The sequence below is a fragment of the Rhyacophila brunnea genome, unplaced genomic scaffold (genome assembly GCF_057557595.1).
Source record: "Rhyacophila brunnea isolate RB1 unplaced genomic scaffold, BYU_Rbru_1.0 scaffold_17, whole genome shotgun sequence".
Lineage (NCBI taxonomy): Eukaryota > Metazoa > Arthropoda > Insecta > Trichoptera > Rhyacophilidae > Rhyacophila > Rhyacophila brunnea.
Genome location: NW_028232827.1, coordinates 3,907,924 through 3,929,828, shown reverse-complemented (window position 1 = coordinate 3,929,828; position 21,905 = coordinate 3,907,924). Strand labels below are relative to the sequence as shown.

Below are 21,905 nucleotides of genomic sequence, written 5' to 3'. Positions count from 1 at the left end.
CTTTGTTCAAAACACGGTTTAGAGTGGTTTGTTTAGGCATCGTATTAGTTGAAGTACAGCCTTACAATAGATAGGGTTCAGAAGAAATTATTGAGATATTTGTATTTGTATCTGACTGACTTTCTCTTAAGCCAGGGTTTCCTAAGAAAGCGGTGCCGTAACATGACGTGATGCGGCGAACGTAAGAAAACGGCTGTAAGAACGATTACCAGAGATGTAAACTTAAAAAAACACGGACAGCGGTCAGTGAGCATATTGCGGTGGAGAATGGACGATCTAGACATACCATTATTACTATATTTGGAAGATGAGGAATCATCGGAAGACGAAAACTGTCGTTTGAAGGAGAGTGAGATATTTAGAAATCGTGCTACAGAGGGTGCATTTCAAATTTTAGTGTGTTGCCGCCTGCACTGCAATGAAGAAAATTTCAGGCAATACTTTCGCTTAACACCAGTATTGTTTGATTATGTACTACGATGACTTAACTTCCAATATTATTCCACAGATTTTGTTTTAACTATGCTTTTCTATAGTCTTTGCTCTTCACATTATATAAAGCTTCATTATTTCTTACAAAATCGATCAATATTTCGTCATTTTCGCTGGTCCAAATTACGTTTGCAGTATTTGCACTCATTTTTTATTTTAAAATGATCACCTCTATACGGGAAAAAACGTTCCATGAGTGTTTGTTCTGCTATGACATGCAAATTGCGGCACCGCTATTTGACGTTACGCTCACAACCAACACTCTCTAGAAAACTAATGTCACCTGGTTTGCATAGACGTTTTAGTGACGTCAACCACCGCTACATAACGGTACCGCTTTCTTAGAAACCCCCACTTTAGGTATACAGTCGAACTAGGTTATTACGAGGAAGATGGGACCGACTGAATTTGCTCATTATAATCATTACTCGTTATATCTAACTACTGTAAAAATCCCCGAAACAAGCATGGATTTCATAAACTACAAAAGAAGTTGTTTATTGTAATGAAGTGCTGAGCGGCCGGCGCTGGTAGGTGCCTACTGACTTCACAAAGCTTGGATTTTTTACATGCAATTTCAACCATATGCGTGGATACTTTTTCAATGTTGTCGGCGAAAACACAAATTAGGTAATTAGACACTTAGCTAGTGTTGTAAACGTAATCCGATCTCGGCGGCATCGGTCTAGTTAACTGCCCGGTTGGATTTTATTGCTTAGGGTCGAAAATGTTGTTTTTAAACGATCGACACATTAACAGTTTTGCTCGGTATATCCGAGAAGTAGCTCGTTATAAAAGTGAATAAATGTATGGAGAAAATCATAAACTAAAATGTCAACTAATGTTTCCTCATTACATCCGAGATCTCGCTATTTCTGTGTTTTATAATAGGGTCTACTAGGGGTACTTTTAACATGCACGTTTTTTATTAATATTTCACTCATCACTTTCGTTCACACACATCACATCGTTTTTCTTTGTTGAAATTATAATTTGTAATATTCATTCATGGAAATAAATAAATTAGTTTTTGAATTTGAAAAATACTTACATCAACTTTGAACATCTCCAGCAGAACTTCAATCAGCTCCTCGTACTGCCCAAGCGAAGTATCCTTCATGATATGGCCGATGCAATAGCACGAATACAGTCTGACACAGTGCAGATTGCTCGATAATCCCTCTGTAAGAGTACCATCCAATTCTGCGCCCCAATTAGTAGCACTGGTCATTTTCTGTATCCACAAGACACACTTGAAGACTTGCCCCATCACTTTGGGCGTGTAGTAATGCGTCTTGCATCGTTGAAGATAGCTGCGGAGGATGATGAGGCAGTTTTCTCGTAAAACGGTATTGCCTGATTGGACAACGGGGTCTAATATATCATAGAGTAGTGTTAAGATCTGCGATGTGGCGTCGCCATCACGGAATAGCTTTCGGCACATCTCTTGCATGAGACGAAGAATGAGGCCTGAAATTGTAATTTTATGTTCTGTGAACATTATGATCAGTGCCACGGACGAGTTAACTCGCGGGATCTTGTAAACGTCATAACTTCTGAATGAACTGTTTGAGTATATTTTCTAAACAATATTTATCATTTATCAGACCCAGGATTCGAACCTGGCATCCACGTCATTATAAACTGACGCGTTAGCCGCTTGGCCATTGCGGGCAGCGTTGCCAATTTAGCGTTGTTCTTGCCAGCCCCAGGTTTTTTTGATAGTCATCTAGCTTGCAAAAAACGCATCTGGCTTGTGGCTGTGGCGTTTTTACTAGCGTATTTTGATGCCTCCAACAACTTTAAATATGTTTAAAAAACGCTAGATATTACGTTAATTTATTTTCATGCGCATCAAGTTTCTGACTATCAAATACTTAAATGCAGTTAGGTCAGTACCTATTTTGTTGATGAAACGCGATGAAACAATTTCATGCATTATTTAATGTTTTTGAATATAATCCCGGATCTCCTCATATATAAATTAACAATTTAGCAATTATTAATCTAAAATGTGTGTTCTTTAACCCTTTAGCGGGCAAATAATTTTTATCGCATTTTTTTTAATAACTGCTATGATATTCTTTTGTAACGTATAATAATAAGCAATCAATAGTTATTTTAGTTATATTTTGTTTTTTAGTCATCATTTTGATTTTTTTCGAAGGTTACATACGTAGCTCTTGGGCGTTTAGGGTATCGACTTCTTTACGGATTATATTAATTTTATTATAAAGTATTCTAAATAAGTTTTGACATACCCTTTTCTTTGTGTAAATTCCAATAGACCAGATCAAATCACTTTTCAATAAACACAAATGACAGAATGAACCCGCGCCACGAGCGAGAATGTGCACAGGACACAAATATAACCGGTAGCGTCAAACTGTCATAATTTGTTTTGCGGTTAACTTTACTCCGCATGGTTACGTTTATGCTCTGCGCGCATTCCTGCAGAGTCATTTTAAGCAATACGAGTGACAGATTTGGTTTAAATATGACCCATAATGCAGGTGGTTACATATGTAGCCGGAATTGGCATTCTCTATGTCTATCCTACAAGAAAGAAGCTCTCGTCTTCAAACATGAAACGAAACTTGAACGCCGTTGACACAATATAGGTATTTGTTGTCAATTTTGAAATATATTTCTGTTAAAATGTGTGGTTTTTATACGTATCGACATTTTTTGATTTTTGCACTTTCTTTGATACGCGAAAGCAAAGGTATTGACTTCGTTCTTGGTAGAATAAGTAAATTTACTTGCAATTTTATTTTCACAAAATCTAGCGATTTTTCCTGCCAAATAGTTTGTTTTCATACCCCGTCTGGCATGTTTTTGTCAACGACAGTTGGCAACACTGATCGTGGGCTGTGTGATCCGATAAAAATATATTGGATCTCCTAGGCAGGGTTTAATTAAATTTTGTAAAGAACTAATACAATCTGCAATTTGTATTTTTTAGTTCAATGAAATTAAATATGTATGACTGACAAAGTTTAGTGTGCACTATTTACGGATCTCCGCAGCTCACCTCTACCCTACCATTAATTGACGTGCATACTAGAACAAGTCTGCAAAGTACTGATCACAAATTACTCTGGAATAGGCGTTAACTATTATTATGATAACTTACCGATTGGTGCATCAGTCTTGTTCATTGATAATATAGAAGATATAGCGTTGACAGCGATATCAAATTCATTTTTAATCTGAAAATCGTACAATTCGGGTGCCAAGATATACTGAAGAGCATCGGCGCTAAACTTTGATTCCAGCATGGAATAATTCGCCAGAATCTCAACAGCTGCCATTTTGATGTGATTCTCCGTGTCCGCAGAGCTGTTGTTCATCTCCATAAAGTCGAACCCGTCAACTTGCATCGATTCATTATTTTCATTGACCAACAAACAAAAAGATTCGACTAATGATTTAGTCGTATTTTCGCGAATCATCAACGCTACATCTGAACTGTAGTGATCAGTGATAAATAACTGTTTGGTATTTTTTAACATGACATGTTTAGCGTTCGAAACACCGGACAAATTCTTAAAATATACTGGTAAATGTGCCGCAATTAAATCAAACGTTTCGTAAACACTGCTTATAAGAGTAGAAATACTCGGCAATGAATCCACTACGTTGTAATTTGTAAAATAACTAATGTATCTTAAAGTAATATCACAGTCGGTGACTAAAATAGGAGTCAATTCGGATATACTTTTACTTTCATCCGTTTTGATAGTCGAAGATAAAAAATCGACCACGTGTTGACACGGCTTATCCCAAATGGTAAGTGATTGTTTTTCAATAACTTTCTTTAGAATTTCTTTTCTATTTTCAACTAATAAACCATCTTCAAAATCACTCAGCAACATAACGGTTTCGTGCGAATCGAATAAACTATCTAAAAATGTTTTTTCTGTTTTCATTTCTTCAGTCGACATATCAACGTTTTCCATTACACTAATTTGAAACAATACAGATGCCACTGTATGTTGAGCGTAAGAATTCTTATAAGCCACGAATACCCAGTTGGAAATTTGAATTCTCATGTTGTTATCGGTAATTGTGTTGTTGTATTTAGACAGTATCAAATTGAGTGTTAATAAACTGTCGCAGGAGTGCGGCATAGTTTTTTCAGAGTATAGTTTGATCAAGCTGTTGATTGGTCCGTCGAAATTGTGGATTCTTAAAAGCATTTGAATCACATTATGGCATTGGTCGAATACTGCGCTGCTCGTGGATACTTTTCTACAAGAAAATATAATAATACAAATTAGATAGATATTTTAATAACGTCTGCGCATCTATTCTGTACACAAGGCTGTTATCAGCGGCTATCAACAATAGTTTATCATATTTATGTATTTAGGCGGTTAATTGTTACAATAAGTTAACCGTCTAAACACTCTAAACTAAACTGACAAAAAGTGCTATCTTTTAACAGCACCTATCTTGGCTGTGTTAACTTTTAGAGCGAAATTGACAGTTTAGACGGCTAACTTATTGTAACAGTTTTAATACTCAATACATAAATAAAATAAACTACCGTCGATAGCCGCCTTATGTATAGTATAGAGCAACTGATGGGAATATGGTATTTTATATCGAGTAGCATATGTAAATCAAAATCGCTAAAATTGAGATAGGTTTTTTTGATCCTCAGGGGCCGAATAATAAGTCTATTGGTCCTCATTGTATTATGTTAATAATTATTCTCGTACCTGACACATGTCTTCCAAATGATTTCCGCCGCTTCAAAATAAATATCATTCCATTTTACAGTTTTGATCACTCTCAGTAGAGCCGATATAGTCTTTAAAGCAGTCTGACACATCATTTCGGAATTCTCCGACACGATAAGAACGCCTACTATCTTCAATATTTCCAATTTGTCGAAAACAGAAATGGTATGTCCGTATTTTTCCACGTACAATTCCAAAACAGAAAGCCTGAAAGAAAAAAATCATTTCCTGTTACATGTTGTATGCAATACATAGTGTGATTTCATATTTCAAGATGTTATCGTCACTGTTCTGGCAGAAAACACTAATTCGAAAAAATGACATATTGAGTTAGTACCAAAATGTTCCTTATTTCAAACTTTACCGTCTGGAAACCTTCTTAATAAATAAACAGTCTTTATTTTAAAGTTACCCTTTTTACGATTACTTAATAAACTCACATGATAGACCATTATTTCAAACTTTTTAACAACTTCAAAGTCAAATTACTCAAAACTAGTATTCTCCAGTTAGTGTGTTCTGCCAGAACAGAGGACGTTATGTAGGTACATACGCATGTAATAATTTGATTCCCAGAATGGTCGCGTGGTATCACCCATTGTTACGAAGTCATGTAAGTACAGTAGACCCCATTAATACGCACAAGGTTAATTGAAAATTTGTCATAAATCTATGTATTACGGTAATTTTAAGCGATTGATCAAAGCAGGCCCAGTTTGGTTTTATTTGTAATTGAAGTAATTTTAACAACATGCGCTTTTCCCTGCAAAAGCACTTACATTATAGAATATATAAATTTAGCGATAGCTTTTCAGCGCAACTATTCTATACACAAGACTGCTATCGGCAGCTATCTAGGGTAGGTTTGTATCAAAGTATTAGCACTTATTGTAACAATTACAATAAGTTAGCCGTCTAAACAGTCAAAACTGTCTATTTCGGTCTAAAATTTACCACAGCCAAAAGAGATGCTGTTAAAACATAGCACTTATTGTAATTGTTACAATAAGTACTAATACTTCGATGTAGCGGCCGATAGCAGTCTTGTGTATAGAATAGATGTATAGGAATACAATTTTTTTGCAAGGTAAGAATTAGTTATTTTCTAATAATTCTATACATATGTATTGAATAAGCAAAAATACATTTATTTTTTGTTTACCATGGATAAAAGTTTTCTGGAATGTACACCAATAATTCCTGCATGGAATGTATTTCATTACGTTCCATCTTGGAGCGTTTAGCAGGCTTCTCCTCATCACCGTTTGACTCCAATTGTTCGGGTACAAATCCTTTGAAAAACTTGAAAAGACAACATTAGGAATTCGTCAGAATCATCGTATTTTTTTTCACAGATGGTATTACGATACTGAATTTTAAATCATTGACTGAGTACAGAAATTTCTTATTTTGTATATATTTTTGTATAAATCTGTCATTTAATTTACTGTATTTCGTATCTCGTGTAGAAGAATGTTAGGACGGCTATGCAATGACTAGGGTTTTCAATCTCACAATTCCAAATATCGGAATTGAAAATTTTGGGATACGGTTTAATCCCTTTGACACATTCCAATTATTCAATAATATATTAATAACTGGGGCGAAATTTGAATTAAATTAATTTTGGGCATATCTAAATGCCGAAAACGTATTATCGTGCAAGTTGCAAGACTGCATGAATCAAAAAAGTTTAGCGGCTTCTAAATTTTCATGCGATAGTTGCAACTTGGATGATGTATGCGCTATTCGCAGTAGAACGATAGTGGCGAACCTACCGGAAAAAAATACGAACTACACCGCTCAGTGCATTTTGACGTATACCAATTTTCATAACCTATCAAATAGCACCATACAATGTCAACAACGCGTCTCACTTACTCTTGAAGAATGAGATTGGCGATACAGTGGCACTTTTGCATGTAAAAACTTATTATTGCGATTGTTTAATTTACAAATTATTGGTGCCAGTAAATGCATGCACACATGTACAGGCGCAATAAGACCCATATGCACACAATGTCGACATTCTGCTAAATCAACATAACGTCGAATGCCATGCATGTATCAAAATAGCTTGACAGATAAGAAAATCATGTAGCAAATGTCACGTTTCACAATCAAAATTTTAGTAATTTTTTTAAAATCATTAAATTATTTTTTAATTAACGGTAAAAGTATGAAAACTGTACAATATAAATTGAATAATTATAAAAAGTTTAATGCTTCCTTTATCAGTGAATACAGTATACCTACAGTGTCTCTAAGTTCATATATTTTTTTTATTGACATGACAATAAAATTCATATATTATTAAAATGGCGTCTGTTTATATAACATAATATGTCGACAGTGTTAATTTTATAATAAGATTATATTTAATATTACTAGTATTTCATGTTCGTGTATATAATCAGAAGGTACTCAAAATAGTATCCTTTATCAGAAACAAATAATAAAAACTGCATTGATTCAATTTCTAGTTAAAATATGACGCATACCATTGTATGCCACTTTATAAATTGCATTGTACACTAGACCAGTGGTTTTCAAACTTTACGTTACTACGCCTCCCTTTTAAAACAATCCAATCTTGGCGCCTCCCCCCACCCTTTATTTCATTAAATACATTTTTACACAAAGTGCTTTTTTTCTACTAAACGGGCTCGATATATGGATTTCATTGCATCTAATGCAGAAAATTCCGTTTCGCATAAATATATTGTTACGAATGGTAGCAGTACGTGCTTGCATTGCTTTTCCTGACAAAGTATTATATTATTCTTCAGTTCGATTCAACCAAAATTGAACAAAGGATATTGTTTCCATATAGCCATATTTATTAGTCAGGAAATAAATACACTACAAATTATAAAATAAAATTCTACATGTGAATTATCATCAATCACACACACCACACAATCACACCCAATTGTATCACGCAGACACACTAGCTGCCGTTTTATAAACTATGCACTTGCAAATCTGTGGCTACATTTGTGTTAAACTTTTCGCGCTTCCCTTTGCAACAGTCCGCGCCTCCCCAGGGAGGCCTCACCCCCTAGTTTGGAAATCGCTGCCCGATATATCAGTAATATATAATAAATAATAATAAATATCAGTAATCAGCGACATTCTATGCATCATGACAATACCAATACTGAACAGTTCAGATAAATCGATATGGATTTCTACCACTAGTCGAAAATTCTATTAACCATAGAGACTTCTAAGGCCAGAAACTACTCTCTTGGATAATCAATTTCCAATTATATCTGGATGTATTGACCTAAAATCAGAACTCACCAGGTGATAGATCTCCACGCTCAACGCGAGAAACTCAGGACATAATTCCATCTGCGCATGAGACATGTGGATGTTTCTCTTGAGGGTGTGTTTCAAGAACGACGCCTCACCCATCACGAGTTGCTCGATGGCAATGAGGCAGGCACTCCACGCCGTCCAGTCTTTTGCTAGGCAACCGGTTTCCTTCCCCACGCGTCCTCCGGGATGATGGACAGTAATGGAGAGATGCAGCAATTGAAATAAGAGTTTCTGAAACGAAAGATTGAAATGTCTGTTTAGTTGACCAATAAAATATAAATATCACACTACGCTTCTGTACGGAAGCGATCCTTGACTCATTAGACATTTCTGAACTATGGCTCTACCAAGTCATCTTCGTTCATCAATATCACTATTTACTATAATGTTCAGTGGATATACCACAGTACCACATACCATTTCTTACCATGTTCAAAAAATATACAGGGCTAATTTGTATATTGTATATGATCAGGTGAAGGGGTTGTAAGAGCATGCGCCTTCGAGATGGAGCGACACAATTAAGAAAGCAACTGAATTAACAATGACTGAAGCAAAAAGATCAGCGCAGGATCGCTCTAAATCAGTGGTGTACAACCTATTTGAAAGAAGGGCCAATTTATCCAATTTTTAATTTTTCACGGGCCGCAGAGGGTAAAAGTGTGATATGAAAAAATGATAATATATTATACTAGCCGAGATATACGTTGTATTATTTTAAAATTAGTAGTAATCCAATCACTCTCCACTCTGCATTATGTACTTATTATCGTCACCTCAATACTACAACTAGATAACTTGACGTTCACTGTTTTTCAGATAAATTCTACATTTCCTTCTCTACAAAATCATAAAACTAGGTAAGTCAGAAGTTAAAGGGAACTGTATTAATTTTGTGGTTGAAAATATTAAATAACTTTAAAACCATATATTATGCATTAAACAAATAAAATAATCTATCTACAATATTTTTTCATACAATTGAACATTATTTAATTGTTCCGAATTAGACAAGCACAATTTTCCATTTTTATTTTAAATAATAATTATGGTCTAGATTTATGTGAATCAAGTCAAGTTATAATTTCATTTTGATATTGAGAATGCTCCAAAATATATTTACACAGTTTTTATTATCCCTTATTAGGGTCTGACCCATAAAATCGAAATTTATTGGTTCCCTAATTGCTTTTATGAGGTTTAGTGATCACAGTTATGAAAAGAATAAAATATCACAGCAATTCCGTTTCAATAACACTAATATATTTTCGTTGAGCAGTGGTATGCTTGACAAAAAAATACAAAATGATGCAAAATAAAAATCACCTAGTGAAAAATATCAGAACCTAACATATTCAACTATGATGCCAGTTGAGAAATAAACCAATCAAAGATAGAGTCAGCGAAAGAAAGATGCTTTCGTGATTGCTATACATGCGGCTCCGAGCGGAGTCGGCACTGACTATGGGTGGCCACGTGGCTAACGCTTACTAAAAGCGACACCTAAGCAAAATGCACTTTAGTACTCGCGCATAAAGTGTGCGGAGACACATACCTTGTGGAGAAGCTCTTATAGGTTTTTTTTAACGCCAATACATACCACTTCTCAAAGGCAATCGATTCTACGTATTTCTTTTTCTTTTTTGATTCTCAAAACCACGAAGGATGATGGAGACAGCCAGAGTCTTGACTATGCAAACTTTGGCTCATTTTGATATGGCACTACTTTGCCAAGCTTGACAGGTTAACCCAATCAAGTTAGAGATTGTTATCAATTGTTACATGTTCTTAGTTGTTACTAGTAGTTACCTTTTTATTTTTGAATGCGTCTGACGTTTGGTCGTAGAATTTCATTGCAGACGGAATTATACCTTCAGTGAATGCGCAAACAGCTAGACGGCTTTCAGATGCGACCTGCAACATTATCAAAACTTGAAATACAATATCTATAGTGAAATGGAACCTTTTTTCTATATTTTTATTTCATATATTATTATAACAAGAGCCACTAGTCCAAGAAGAGCGCTCGCTTGAAAGACACAGGATCGAGTAACTAAAAATGTGATGTTTGAAGTAAGACACAGGATCGAGTAACTAAAAATGTGATGTTTGAAGTTTGACAGCAGCAATTTTGTGAACACACAAAAATTAGGTTTAATATAAATAAAAAAGATTTCAAGTTATATAGATTTTTATTTTTATAAAAATCGATGTTTTTGAAAGATACATATTATTTATTAATTAAAACACTCAATTATCAAAAAAAATGGCTTAAATTGCAAGCTTCGTATTTTTCCGCTAGGTGCCTCTGGCAGGTGGAGTATTCATCTTAATACTTTATGGAAAGACATGCACCACAAAATAGATCAATAACCGATAGGCTATATTCTAATACACTACATTTTGACGCGGGGTTTTGAATGTGTGAGTGTCCTACGAAAATGAATCACACATTATAGACATGCAATAGTGTGTTGCAACCTTCCACACACCAATATTAAATGAGCGTCGTCAATACATAAACTGAGAACAGTAGTCAGTGTTTGACATATTCCGTATTCTTCCACACTCGAGATCGGTTGCGGGCTTCTCCACACCCGATAGGTATTTAAGTTCCCATTATTATTCCCATTAGTTCTCTGTCATGAACTTTTTCACATATTTTAAAATATAACTACATTGAAGTGTTTTATATTTTTTTTTTATATACAAAATAAAAATATTGATGAAACTTACATTTTCTAAGGCAAGAATAGCGATCTTGAGTAGGTTCTCTTGCAGGTTATGTTGCCGTTCGTTGTTTTGTGAAATAAACAACGTAGTCATGGACGTCAGGCTGTCTCTTATCGGGAGAACGAGATGACATCTCGGAGAACCGTTCTTCATCACCTCCATGACCATGCGTACGGTGACAGATCTGTCGACCGCCGCCGACGTGCATAGCTCTGTTCCAAGCTCGAGTAAATCTAAATGATAGAAAATAAACCACAATCAAAGGTTTATACGAATTCCTCTTTCTATAGTCCTAACTATTTGAGAGAAAAATACAATAAAGCAAGTCCTTGACTTACGCAAATTCGACTTACGTGAATTCAAATTCTAATGGATTCAAGCTCTGTACTATTCCATTTAAGTCATTTTTTGCGACCCGGTTTTCGCCTTTCGGCATCTTCTGGTGTCGTGTACATTCACCAAAGGTAAACACACACTGACAACGAAGACTCTTAACTCTACCTTATATAGTAAATCAATACAATAAAGTAGGTAAAAACTCCATTACCTACCTTATCTAGTCAGAGGTCACAAAAAATACAATAAACAAATTATGAATAGTTGAAGTGTCAGTAAAAAACCTAATTAGTAAAAACTCTGTCTTATTAATAACAATACACTCATAGCATATTATTATAATTCATTAGAATATAAATTTAAATTCCATCAAGTACCTTTGGTCGATAGTATTAATATTAATATTACGTGAATTCGTACTTACGGTTTTTTTTAAACATATTTTTTTTGCCGCAGTTTGTTTTTCTGCGCTTGTGTTTACATAGAATATTATGTTGTGGAGTATGTAAAAAAATTAGAAGTAATGCAATCTACGATAACTACCAAGAAAAGAAGAATATTAATAGAAGAAATGGAAATATTGGTTATATGGATGGAAGATATGCAGCAACAACAAATTCCAATAAGCCTTATATACAGGATAAAGCCTTGAGTCATTTTAAAGACATTGCAGTGTAAAAATGATAGTGTTGATGCTAATATATTCACTGCAAGCCACGGACAGTTTCAAAAATTTAAAAGTCATAGTAAACTACACAACATCAAAGTAACAGGTGAGGCTGCCGAGTTATGCAGATACAGGGGAAGCTATGAATTTTATCAAGAGTCTAGCAGAAATCATAAAAATGAGGATTACCTGCCACATTTTTTTAAAGAGGGCGAAACTGGGCTTATTGGAAAAAAATGCCAGATCAGTCATATTATAATATATCCCAACTAGAATAATCTATGCCAGGTTTCAAGGTGTCTGAAGATAGGCTAACCCTTTTAGTTGGTGGAAATGATGCTGGGGATTGCAAAATCAAACCACCTCATCAATCAATAATGTTTTTTAAATGTATGTATGTAGGTCCATATTATTACATCATAATAGACATGTATTTTAAGGAAAAGTATTACCGGCCCATTGGTATGGAGTGAGGTTCTCAAGATAGTGCTGAACCGGCAGGACTTGTTTGTTGAGTAATGTGATGTACGCCTCGCCAAAAGCCTTCAGCAGACGGCTACTCTTCAATATCTCTGTGCAGATCTCAAGGATCTTATCACAATTTATGTAGCAATTGTCTGAAATGAAACAAAGCATGAAATAAATGATGTTGAAGCCATGATTGTCCGAAGTTGAATAATTGAAGAAAGTAGGTTTATTTTTCATTTTTAATCATGTCGGGGTCACCATTGTGTGATCAGTTTTATGTGGGTGACCAGTGAAACACATGTGAACACATTTGACTTCCGTTTAATTGAGTTGATTATATAAAAGTGAAGCTGATAATAACGTTATTAAGCGCAGCGAAAAATCAAACCTCATTGGCTGCAAGCTATTAAGCATTTCAGGTTCGTTTGTAGTAAGATTCACATTTGTATAAATGATTAATAACTTACTCTTGTTTGCTCCTGATATGACGTTGATCAACAACGAAGAACATTGGGACTTAACATTGTCATGAGCACTCGTTCGACCAGAATCAAACTTTTCAGATTCCTGCAATTAAAAGGGGACATTTATAACTGGCATATTTTCATTATTTTTCTTGATCTGAGATAACTCCAATAACTTCCGGATCAATTCTGAATACAAGGCAATTATCTAAATTTCAAGTTAACAGTTAACACCTGTTGTGCATATGCAAGCACCTCTCTTGCTGCTGTTAAAATATAGCATTTATTGCAACAATTACAAACATCTTATTGTAATTGTTACAATAAGTGCTAATACTTTGATGCAAACCTACCCTAAAGCCGTGTTGACACGGTCCAAGTACGATCCAAGTACACTTGGACCGAGTGCCATACAAGTGCACTCATATGAGACATCTTCATACTAATTATTCCTATCCAAGCTAGCTTGGATGAGTAGGACGCGGTCCAAGTAGCTTGGATAGGACTGATAGGAGTAATTTGTATGAAGTTGTCCCGTACGAGTGCGCTTGGATGGCGCTCGGTCCAAGTGTACTTGGATCGTACTTGGACCGTGTCAACACGGATTGAGTTTGATAATATTTATCACTTTATCACTTTAGTGGTCGATAAGTATAGAATAGATTCACTGATCATCCAACTTTATACCCCGTTTACACGCACATGAATTTACTGCTGACAGTAAGTATAATCGCAGCCATAACAAGAAAATGCATGTGTAAACATGTATTACCATGCAAGTTGCAAGATTGTGTGCATGAATCAAAAAAGTTTGGAAGCTTCTGAATTTTCACGCGACAGTTGGATTTGTTCAATATCTGCGCCTGCGCAGTAGAATGATAGTGGCGAACATGCCGGTAAAAAATGAACTACACCGCACGGAGACTCATTTCGAGGTTGACTGATTTTCATTATCTGTCAAATAGTACAGTACACATATTATCCGACAACTACTATAATCCGCCGTTATTTTTGCTAGTTGAAAGCACAAAATTAAGCTCTATAATTTGCCGGTATTCGATTGTCAAATTCAGTAGTCCGCCGCGTACAAGTATAAAACGCAGAGATGGGTTTATTTTGGAAACTTCTCCTTTCCGAAGAAAGTAATGTACCAGGAAGGAAAGTATCCAAGGACCGCATCACAATAATGCCGTGCTCCAATGGAACCGGGACACACAAACTGAAGCTTTTGGTCATAGGGAAAGCCAGGAATCCTGAGCCATTCAAGAATATATGCCTCACTGAACAACTGGTTGTGTCAAGTGATTTACTGTTTAATATTTAGTCAATAAACTTAGTTTATAAATATGTATATAAATAACACTGTAATTTGCTAGTACAAATTTCTCAACAAAAAAATTATTTTTACGGAATACCTGTTTTAATTTTCACCATATTTTGTATGTATGCACTATAATCCGCTGCTTTCACTAATTGGACACTTGTCTGGTTTTTGGGGTGGCGGATTACTGAGAGAGTATTGTACTATAAAATGACAACAACGCGTCTCACTTACTGAATGAGATTGGCGTGACAGTCAGCACTTTTACGTGTAAACAGTTATTATCGTAATATTTTAAAATACACACTATTGGTGCAAGTAAATCCATGCACGTGTACAGGTGCTATAATAGAGGTTATGGACCCAGGATACGCAAGATTAGGAAAAGAAAATAGTTAAGTATTGCATGCAGTATTTAAAACAATCCTTGCATGTGTTGCAATAAGGATTGACGAGATTAACACAAATATAATTTTCGAACGTGTTACAAAGACTTGCAATTGCGGGAAATTATGGTCGGCTATAAAAAAAGCTACATGCAGCGAAAATTACCACATGTGTTCTAGAGTTGGGAAAACTGGTCGATTTTGAAGACTAAGTATACTTACTACCAGTGTAAAAAAATACTTAGTATAGAAACTTGTTCCAAAATACTTTTTAGTATTTGGAATACTATATAGAGCGTTTGGCGTGTGTAAAACTTTCATACTCAACTGAAACTAAATCCAACTCCATATTAGTATTTGAAATACGTATCGGTTTAGGGAACTCAGACTGTGTATCGGCTTCAATAGAATCGCTAAAAATACGCTGAGCTCCGCTTGTCGTATAGTCCCATTTATTATAAAATTTTATACACATTTTAAATTTATGAGTTGTTTTTCTGTTAGGTTACAATATTATTGTCAACAAAAATGAATAACAGTGATTTTTTTAAATTTTCAACATGTTTTGAGCGGTTATATAACAAGCCTAAGCCTGTGCGTCATCTCACCACTGTGCTGCGACACAAAATTTATGACATATTATTATTCATACATTCGAACGCAATAGACTAATAAATTAAAATATACCTATATTCAAGTGCTATTTCGTTCGTGCTCATTTAATGTCAATAGTGTTGAAAGTTTACCAACTGGCGAGTGCACAGAACAGCGACTCGCGATGATATCACAAGTTTTTTGGAATAAGTTTATTGGGCCACAAATACTTAGTATGGGTAGTTTCATCCGAAATATGAGTATACAAACTGGTGACAGTATTTCCAACTCACCTCTAGTTTATAAGCTCCAAGACTGAGAAACCTGGTGTCTGGCGACATCAATAAAAGATCATATTGCCATGTTGTGGCACCGAAGGCTCGCACATATTAACTATAATACAGAAGACTCCCGATTATCCGGGCTAATGGTGGAGAGAGGCGGCACGGATAAACGAAAAACATGGATAATCCAAACTATGGGTTTTTCTTTTTAAAATACAACATACTTACTACTTATACATTTTTAAAGCAGACAATTATTTTAACATGTTTAATAGGTACCTACTCATTATTTATTAAGAAAATCTGTGATTTTGGTTTGTTTGCAGGAATCCTTCTAATATCAGTTGGAATTTTCCAAAGCGAGGTTCATGTTACCGCACACGGATAATCGGGAGTTTTCTGTATTAACATTTTCTTGGTAATTGTGCCGCAGAGGTGGACACGAGCTTTTATAATTATTTTTTTACGAAAACAGTTTATTCCATATAGACAATTATAATAAATACCTTTTTCTGTCGGCGCATTGGCTTTTCGATCCAATAATCGTTAATTGAAAATTTGAAATTTTCATACATTTTGATACACCATTATCACAAACTAAGATTATATGAGGTAATATTAGGTTGGGGTAGGTTAGATTAGGTTATGTTAGGTTAGGTTTGGTTTGGTCTAAAAAGACAGTTGTACTTAAAATCTCATATATCCACCTCTGCGGCACATTTACCATTTTTTAAAGTTAGGCTCAACTGACCTGTTCTCCGCCGTATACATTATAGGAGATGGAAGTAAAAATTAATATAATAAACAATATACAATGAAAAGTAGTTCCGTAAACTTGTATGGTAGGAATTCTTATGAATACATTAAAAAAACATCATTTCATAATCGAGTGTAAATACATGTTAACCTTCAAAATGACTTCATGGATTTTGAGGAGAAAGTCTTTCCATGATAATCCAGAGCCGCTTCGATGATTTTCCGAGAGCAAATGTGGAGTTCCGGTACCTGCCAAAAGTTCTCTCAATAATTCACCATTTTTACGTCTCTCCGTTATGCGATCCGACAATAATCCCGTAAACACATCGCCTAATGTTTTATCCAAAGACATCTTGCATCTAAGTATTATTTATTTATACAATCATCTACTTGTAACGAAAAGTGCACCATAACATAAACAACAAAACTTTACAGTCATTTTTGCGTGCAAAGTTGAAGTTAACTTTTTGACAGCGCTTTTTACGTTCGATTTTGACGTTTTACTATTTTTACTGCTGCCGCTCGCATGCCGTTTAGGATTTCGATATGAATTGAGCGCCAAAAGCTCCAAAATAACAGCCGAATGTAAATATAACAAAGACAAAAAATATATTAAGTTACCAGTTTATGGCACCTTTACATCTTTTATTACTAATAATTAAAAAGTTTTTGAAATGTGTAGTTTATAAAGAGATACCTCTATTCTTTTGAAAAAAACAAAGAGATTATTTATTTTTACAAAAAGGTAATTTATTGTAGTAACAACCACCAAAGAGATTGGACTCATCCCATTATTATGGTTTTACAATGATATGATTAACTTGTTTTAATCTTTTGTTTTTTTATTTAATATGTATTGTTTTTTAAAAGTATAATTATTTTAGTATTAAAGCAATTTTTTAATTAAAAATAATTTCAGTAATTTATTTATTTCATATTTTTACTGCAAAATATTTTTATATTGGCTAACCTGATAATGTATCCATGGCAACAGTTTCAAAATAAATAAGAAACAATACAATGAATGCAACTTTACTAAAATGATGTATGTATTTCACAACAATTACATTTAAAGGGCATGGCAGAATTGCATTTAATTGGAGAAATTTCTGGAGCTACTGGATTTGGGGACACTTCATTATTTTGCAGATACAGCATACAAGCTGGTAAGAAATTATTTTTTTCAACAACATAAAACAGCCAATATTGGGAACTTTTTATTTTACCAAGCATTTTTGTATTGGTTTTATAGGCCCAAATTGGAGAGTGGTTTCTGGAAATTCAGAAGGGCAAACGATTGCAGACTCCCCATTATATGAAGGTCCTGTTATTTGGTCACATCCCATTGATATACACTATGCAGCTAAAGGAATTCAAGGTGACATGAAACCATATTTTTATTGACAAGAAAAAAATTAAGTTCTAAATAGGCTGGAGCTGAAGGTTAGGTGGTTGAGATTATTTTGGGCGAAGTGGATTCACAAAACATATCATATTTAGATACTCACTTGAGACATGTACCTATTGACACTGCGTCGCTGTAGGATTGGTTTCCCGAATAGACCAAATGTTCAGGAGACGAAAAACAAATTTCATAATCCTATATTTAAATACATGAAGATATTATTTAAACTGTTATTTTTACAGCATATGAATGATGTATTCATTACCATTACAAAGTAATTTAAAGAAAGGGATGGTTCTAGTCCAATTAGATGCAAAAAAACATTCTGCATTAAAAGGTCGATTTCGACGAAAACGGATATTCGGGACACCAATCCTATAGCGAGCCCACTGAAAGAAAACAGGAACTGGCGTTTCATAACCAAATACCTGTTGCTCCAAATTTCTACTTAGGTACCAGTGGCGAAGGGTGGAGAAAAGCTGTTAACCCAATGCTTACGGGCCCTTTAAATTAATTTTGTAATTAACGTGTTAATTTGCATTTGAAAAGTAATTAGCAAAAACACAATTTTGTGCGGCCCGTAAACATTGGGTTAATATCCGACATAAATAGTGCACATTAAACTTTGTCAGTCATACATAGGTATTCGTTTTCATCGAACTAACACTACAAATTGCAGATGGTGCTGGTTAGTTTTTAAAATTCAATTAAACTCTGCGTAAATCAAGCTATAATATAGTTATATTATGAAATATCTAAAATTATGCCATTAAATCGTACATATTTTTAGTTATTTTATTGTTAGAAGAATATTTTTTATTTATTATGGTTTGGTTTAGGCCTTAATGAATTAAAAAAAAAAAAAAACACTATTTGTAATATGTATTATTAATTCAACAAAACCAAATAAGTATAAGTGAAAACGTGTGCACTATTTATGTTGGATCACCCATAGCATACCTAAACTATTATAGTTTGGTTAGGCAGGGTTTAACTGATACCTATTTAAAAACTAACCAACGCTTTCTGCAAATTATTGTACCTAGTCTTAGTTACACCGCTACTTAGCATAACAATATGATCTTAATTGACCATAGTTATTGCTTGGAAGACATTAATTATTTATAGAATTTAGTTAGATTCATCTCTTGAAATTCTTCGTTATAACGTTATAAGTAATTAAAAAAGGTAAAATCCATTCTTAACTTCCAGGTTGTACAAAAAAAGATGGGTGCCGGATGTGGCACAATATCAGGGTAACCTTGGAGATAATAATAAACAAATACATCTACAAACATATTAATGATATCTTTGAGTAACGCGCCGGCTAGATGCTCATGCTTTACGAAAAGCTTACCTGTGCAAACCGGTTTATATCGGGAAGCCCGTATGGATGAGAAAATGGAAGCTAGCGCAAACCGAAAAGCGCTGTAAAAGTCTATACCGCGCAGGCAAGTCGTTATACTGCGAAGGCAAGTCTCTGCCATCTAGCCGGCACAGAAAGCTTATTATTTAATGTTGAGGCCAGAATAATTAAATTTCAGAGTAAGTAATGAAATCCTCATCTTAATTGATAATAATTTTCTTCTCTATTTTAGGCTGGCCCAAGATACAATTACAGATTCACTGTTTAGATTCTGTGGGCCGTTCGTGGTTGAAAGGCTATTGCATAGTTGGTATCCCTTGCTCTCCCGGTCTTCACGTCATCAAGGTGCCGAGCTGGATTCCCAGTGCCACCACCATTAAAGACAGAGTATCGCAATATTTCTTAGGCGGCGCCCCTCAACTTATTAATCCGGATGCATTGTATTCGGGGAAAGATAGGTAAAATCTATAATAAAAATATTTTTAATAATGAAGTAATTTTAGTTTTACAATTTACTCAATGTGGAATAGTGCGAGAGAGCCTGGTACTGATGCAGTAGATGCGGGATTCAATTCCAATTTACATAATATCTGATCCAGAGTAACAACAGAATCGCTATCAACCATAAAGTCTGTTAATATATTGTCCCGAATCCGGAAATTTGTACGTATGCAGCTCACCGTATCACACTTCACCGTGAAATGTTGTATCGGAAATATATGGTCGTATATTAAAGACTGTCCAGCCTCTTTGGGTCATCTAGTACTGAGATTAAATTAATGTCTAAATAAAACACGGTTCTTGTCAGTGGAAGCCAGCGGCAAACAAATTTTGAAAATAGCCGATATACTGGATTATTTGTTAGGTTAGGTTAGGTTTTGTTTTCAGTCTTGAATTCAAATAATGATTGCGTTATTATCAGATATTTGAAACCAATCAATATCAAATTAATGTTCATATTGAATCTAATAAAATTTGAACATTATTGTCTGCAATGCTCCATGAACAACGCATAATTTTTTCATCTCGGTGCTATATACGGTTGTCTCTTTCCGATAAGAAAGCTCACGACGAACTGTGCTGCGGTGAAATGTGATACGTACAATTTACATGTGACCATATTGTCCACTCTGTGTAATCCAATTACGCCTGATAATGTTATTTTTTATACTGTTATAGATACTGTATCTTATTTTTCAGATTTAAACTAAAGACGCATTCAGCTGGTGATGTTAAACTGCAATTAGAAATACTATTAAAAGATTTCAGCAAGTTTGGCGTTGAATACAAATGAGAGAAAAATTATCAATATGAAGATATACATTATTTTTATAGTCTTCAACGTGGGATGTTTTTCAAATACTGAAAAAACCAATGAGGCTACTCCGTTTGACAATGCTACAATAAGAGAGAGCAAGATATTTGATGAGAAGCTCGGTCAATTCATTTCGAAGGGAGTATATTTGGAACAGAATTTTACAATGAAGGATTCTCTATTTAATTCATCACTCACTATTTCATTGCTGAATAGCAGTTTGATCAGAAATACTTCTCAGCACGGTCCAGTCTATAGTGTCGTGGAGAAAAATGATATTTTAACGTCACCCGCTAAATCAGATGATGAATACAAAGTATCCCTGTTGAAAACACGACAGACGAATGCGAATGATCTATTTGAGACTGTCTCCGAAAGTACTAATGAGGACACTATCGGTAACACTGAATACGCGACCGAATCAGAAAACGAAACGACAACCGTGATGTACAACGTTACGGAATTATCGGATGTGGGATTTGAAAATTCTACAGAGTTTATAAATGTCAGCACTACCACGAATGCGTCGATATTGACCTCAACACTGCCACCTACAACTGTACGGCCCGTGCTTTGGAAAAAACCTAAATCTAAAAGGTCAAAAGATGGTGTCTGCTATTGTGATTTGACTGTAAGTAAATGGTAGACTCATGATCTTTTCGTATTACAGCAATTGATGCCAATTCCTCAATGTTTTTAGTCTGGTTAAATTGGTAGCCATAGAAAAAAAAGGTTCTGTATGTTGGTGCATTAAAAAATGGAGTCGACATCTTTGGTCTATTTTAACGATTGTTATTATGTGTGCGTATGTATAACAATTATGCAATTTTTTGTGATTGTGAATTGTGATCCGGAGATGAAAGTTTCATTTCTTATCTTATAAATATCTGAATATTTAATAATTTATGCAATTCATTGAAAAGTGAGTTAAAAATTGTGTTGAAATTTTTGACAGATACAGGCGACAATAGTGTGAAGTTAGCTATAAATGAATTTGCAACAAGAAATAACTTTCGGCTAATTTAATTATAATTCTCAGTAATCTTTTTTTCAGGTTCACACTCACCTCTGACTTTGTCTATTACAGAAAAGGTCATCTTCACCGTCTTTGCCACAAACAAATTGATGGAGTCGGTGAACCTCTAGAAAGGCTAAAACAATGGCCTTTAGTTACACACATTGCATGTTCAAATTCCGCAGCTGAATCAAATTCAGTTTTCTTTTTCTAATTAATGTCTTTAGATCT

General features: G+C 34.6%; 2 protein-coding genes across 2 annotated transcripts in view; one reads left to right on the top strand and one right to left on the bottom strand.

Moving 5' to 3' along the window:
• tefu (Serine/threonine-protein kinase tefu) overlaps positions 1 to 17,090 on the bottom strand; it is a 56,750-nt gene extending 39,660 nt beyond the window's left edge. The window contains exons 1-10 of the mRNA XM_085944661.1: positions 16,725 to 17,090; positions 13,236 to 13,335; positions 12,753 to 12,917; positions 11,301 to 11,530; positions 10,374 to 10,478; positions 8,547 to 8,795; positions 6,403 to 6,542; positions 5,220 to 5,447; positions 3,629 to 4,746; positions 1,544 to 1,962 (exon numbers count right to left, since the gene is read on the bottom strand). Of these exons, the coding sequence (XP_085800787.1) occupies positions 1,544 to 1,962; positions 3,629 to 4,746; positions 5,220 to 5,447; positions 6,403 to 6,542; positions 8,547 to 8,795; positions 10,374 to 10,478; positions 11,301 to 11,530; positions 12,753 to 12,917; positions 13,236 to 13,335; positions 16,725 to 16,925 (2,955 nt within the window). The 5' untranslated portion in view covers positions 16,926 to 17,090. The remainder of the gene's footprint in view (positions 1 to 1,543; positions 1,963 to 3,628; positions 4,747 to 5,219; positions 5,448 to 6,402; positions 6,543 to 8,546; positions 8,796 to 10,373; positions 10,479 to 11,300; positions 11,531 to 12,752; positions 12,918 to 13,235; positions 13,336 to 16,724) is intronic.
• Positions 17,091 to 17,651: 561 nt separating this feature from the next.
• Positions 17,652 to 20,638, top strand: B9d2 (B9 domain-containing protein 2). Its single transcript, XM_085944660.1, has 3 exons — positions 17,652 to 17,739; positions 19,577 to 19,802; positions 20,545 to 20,638. The coding sequence occupies exons 1-3, from the start codon at positions 17,652 to 17,654 to the stop codon at positions 20,636 to 20,638; spliced, it is 408 nt and encodes a 135-aa protein (XP_085800786.1).
• The last annotated feature ends 1,267 nt before the right edge of the window (positions 20,639 to 21,905 follow it).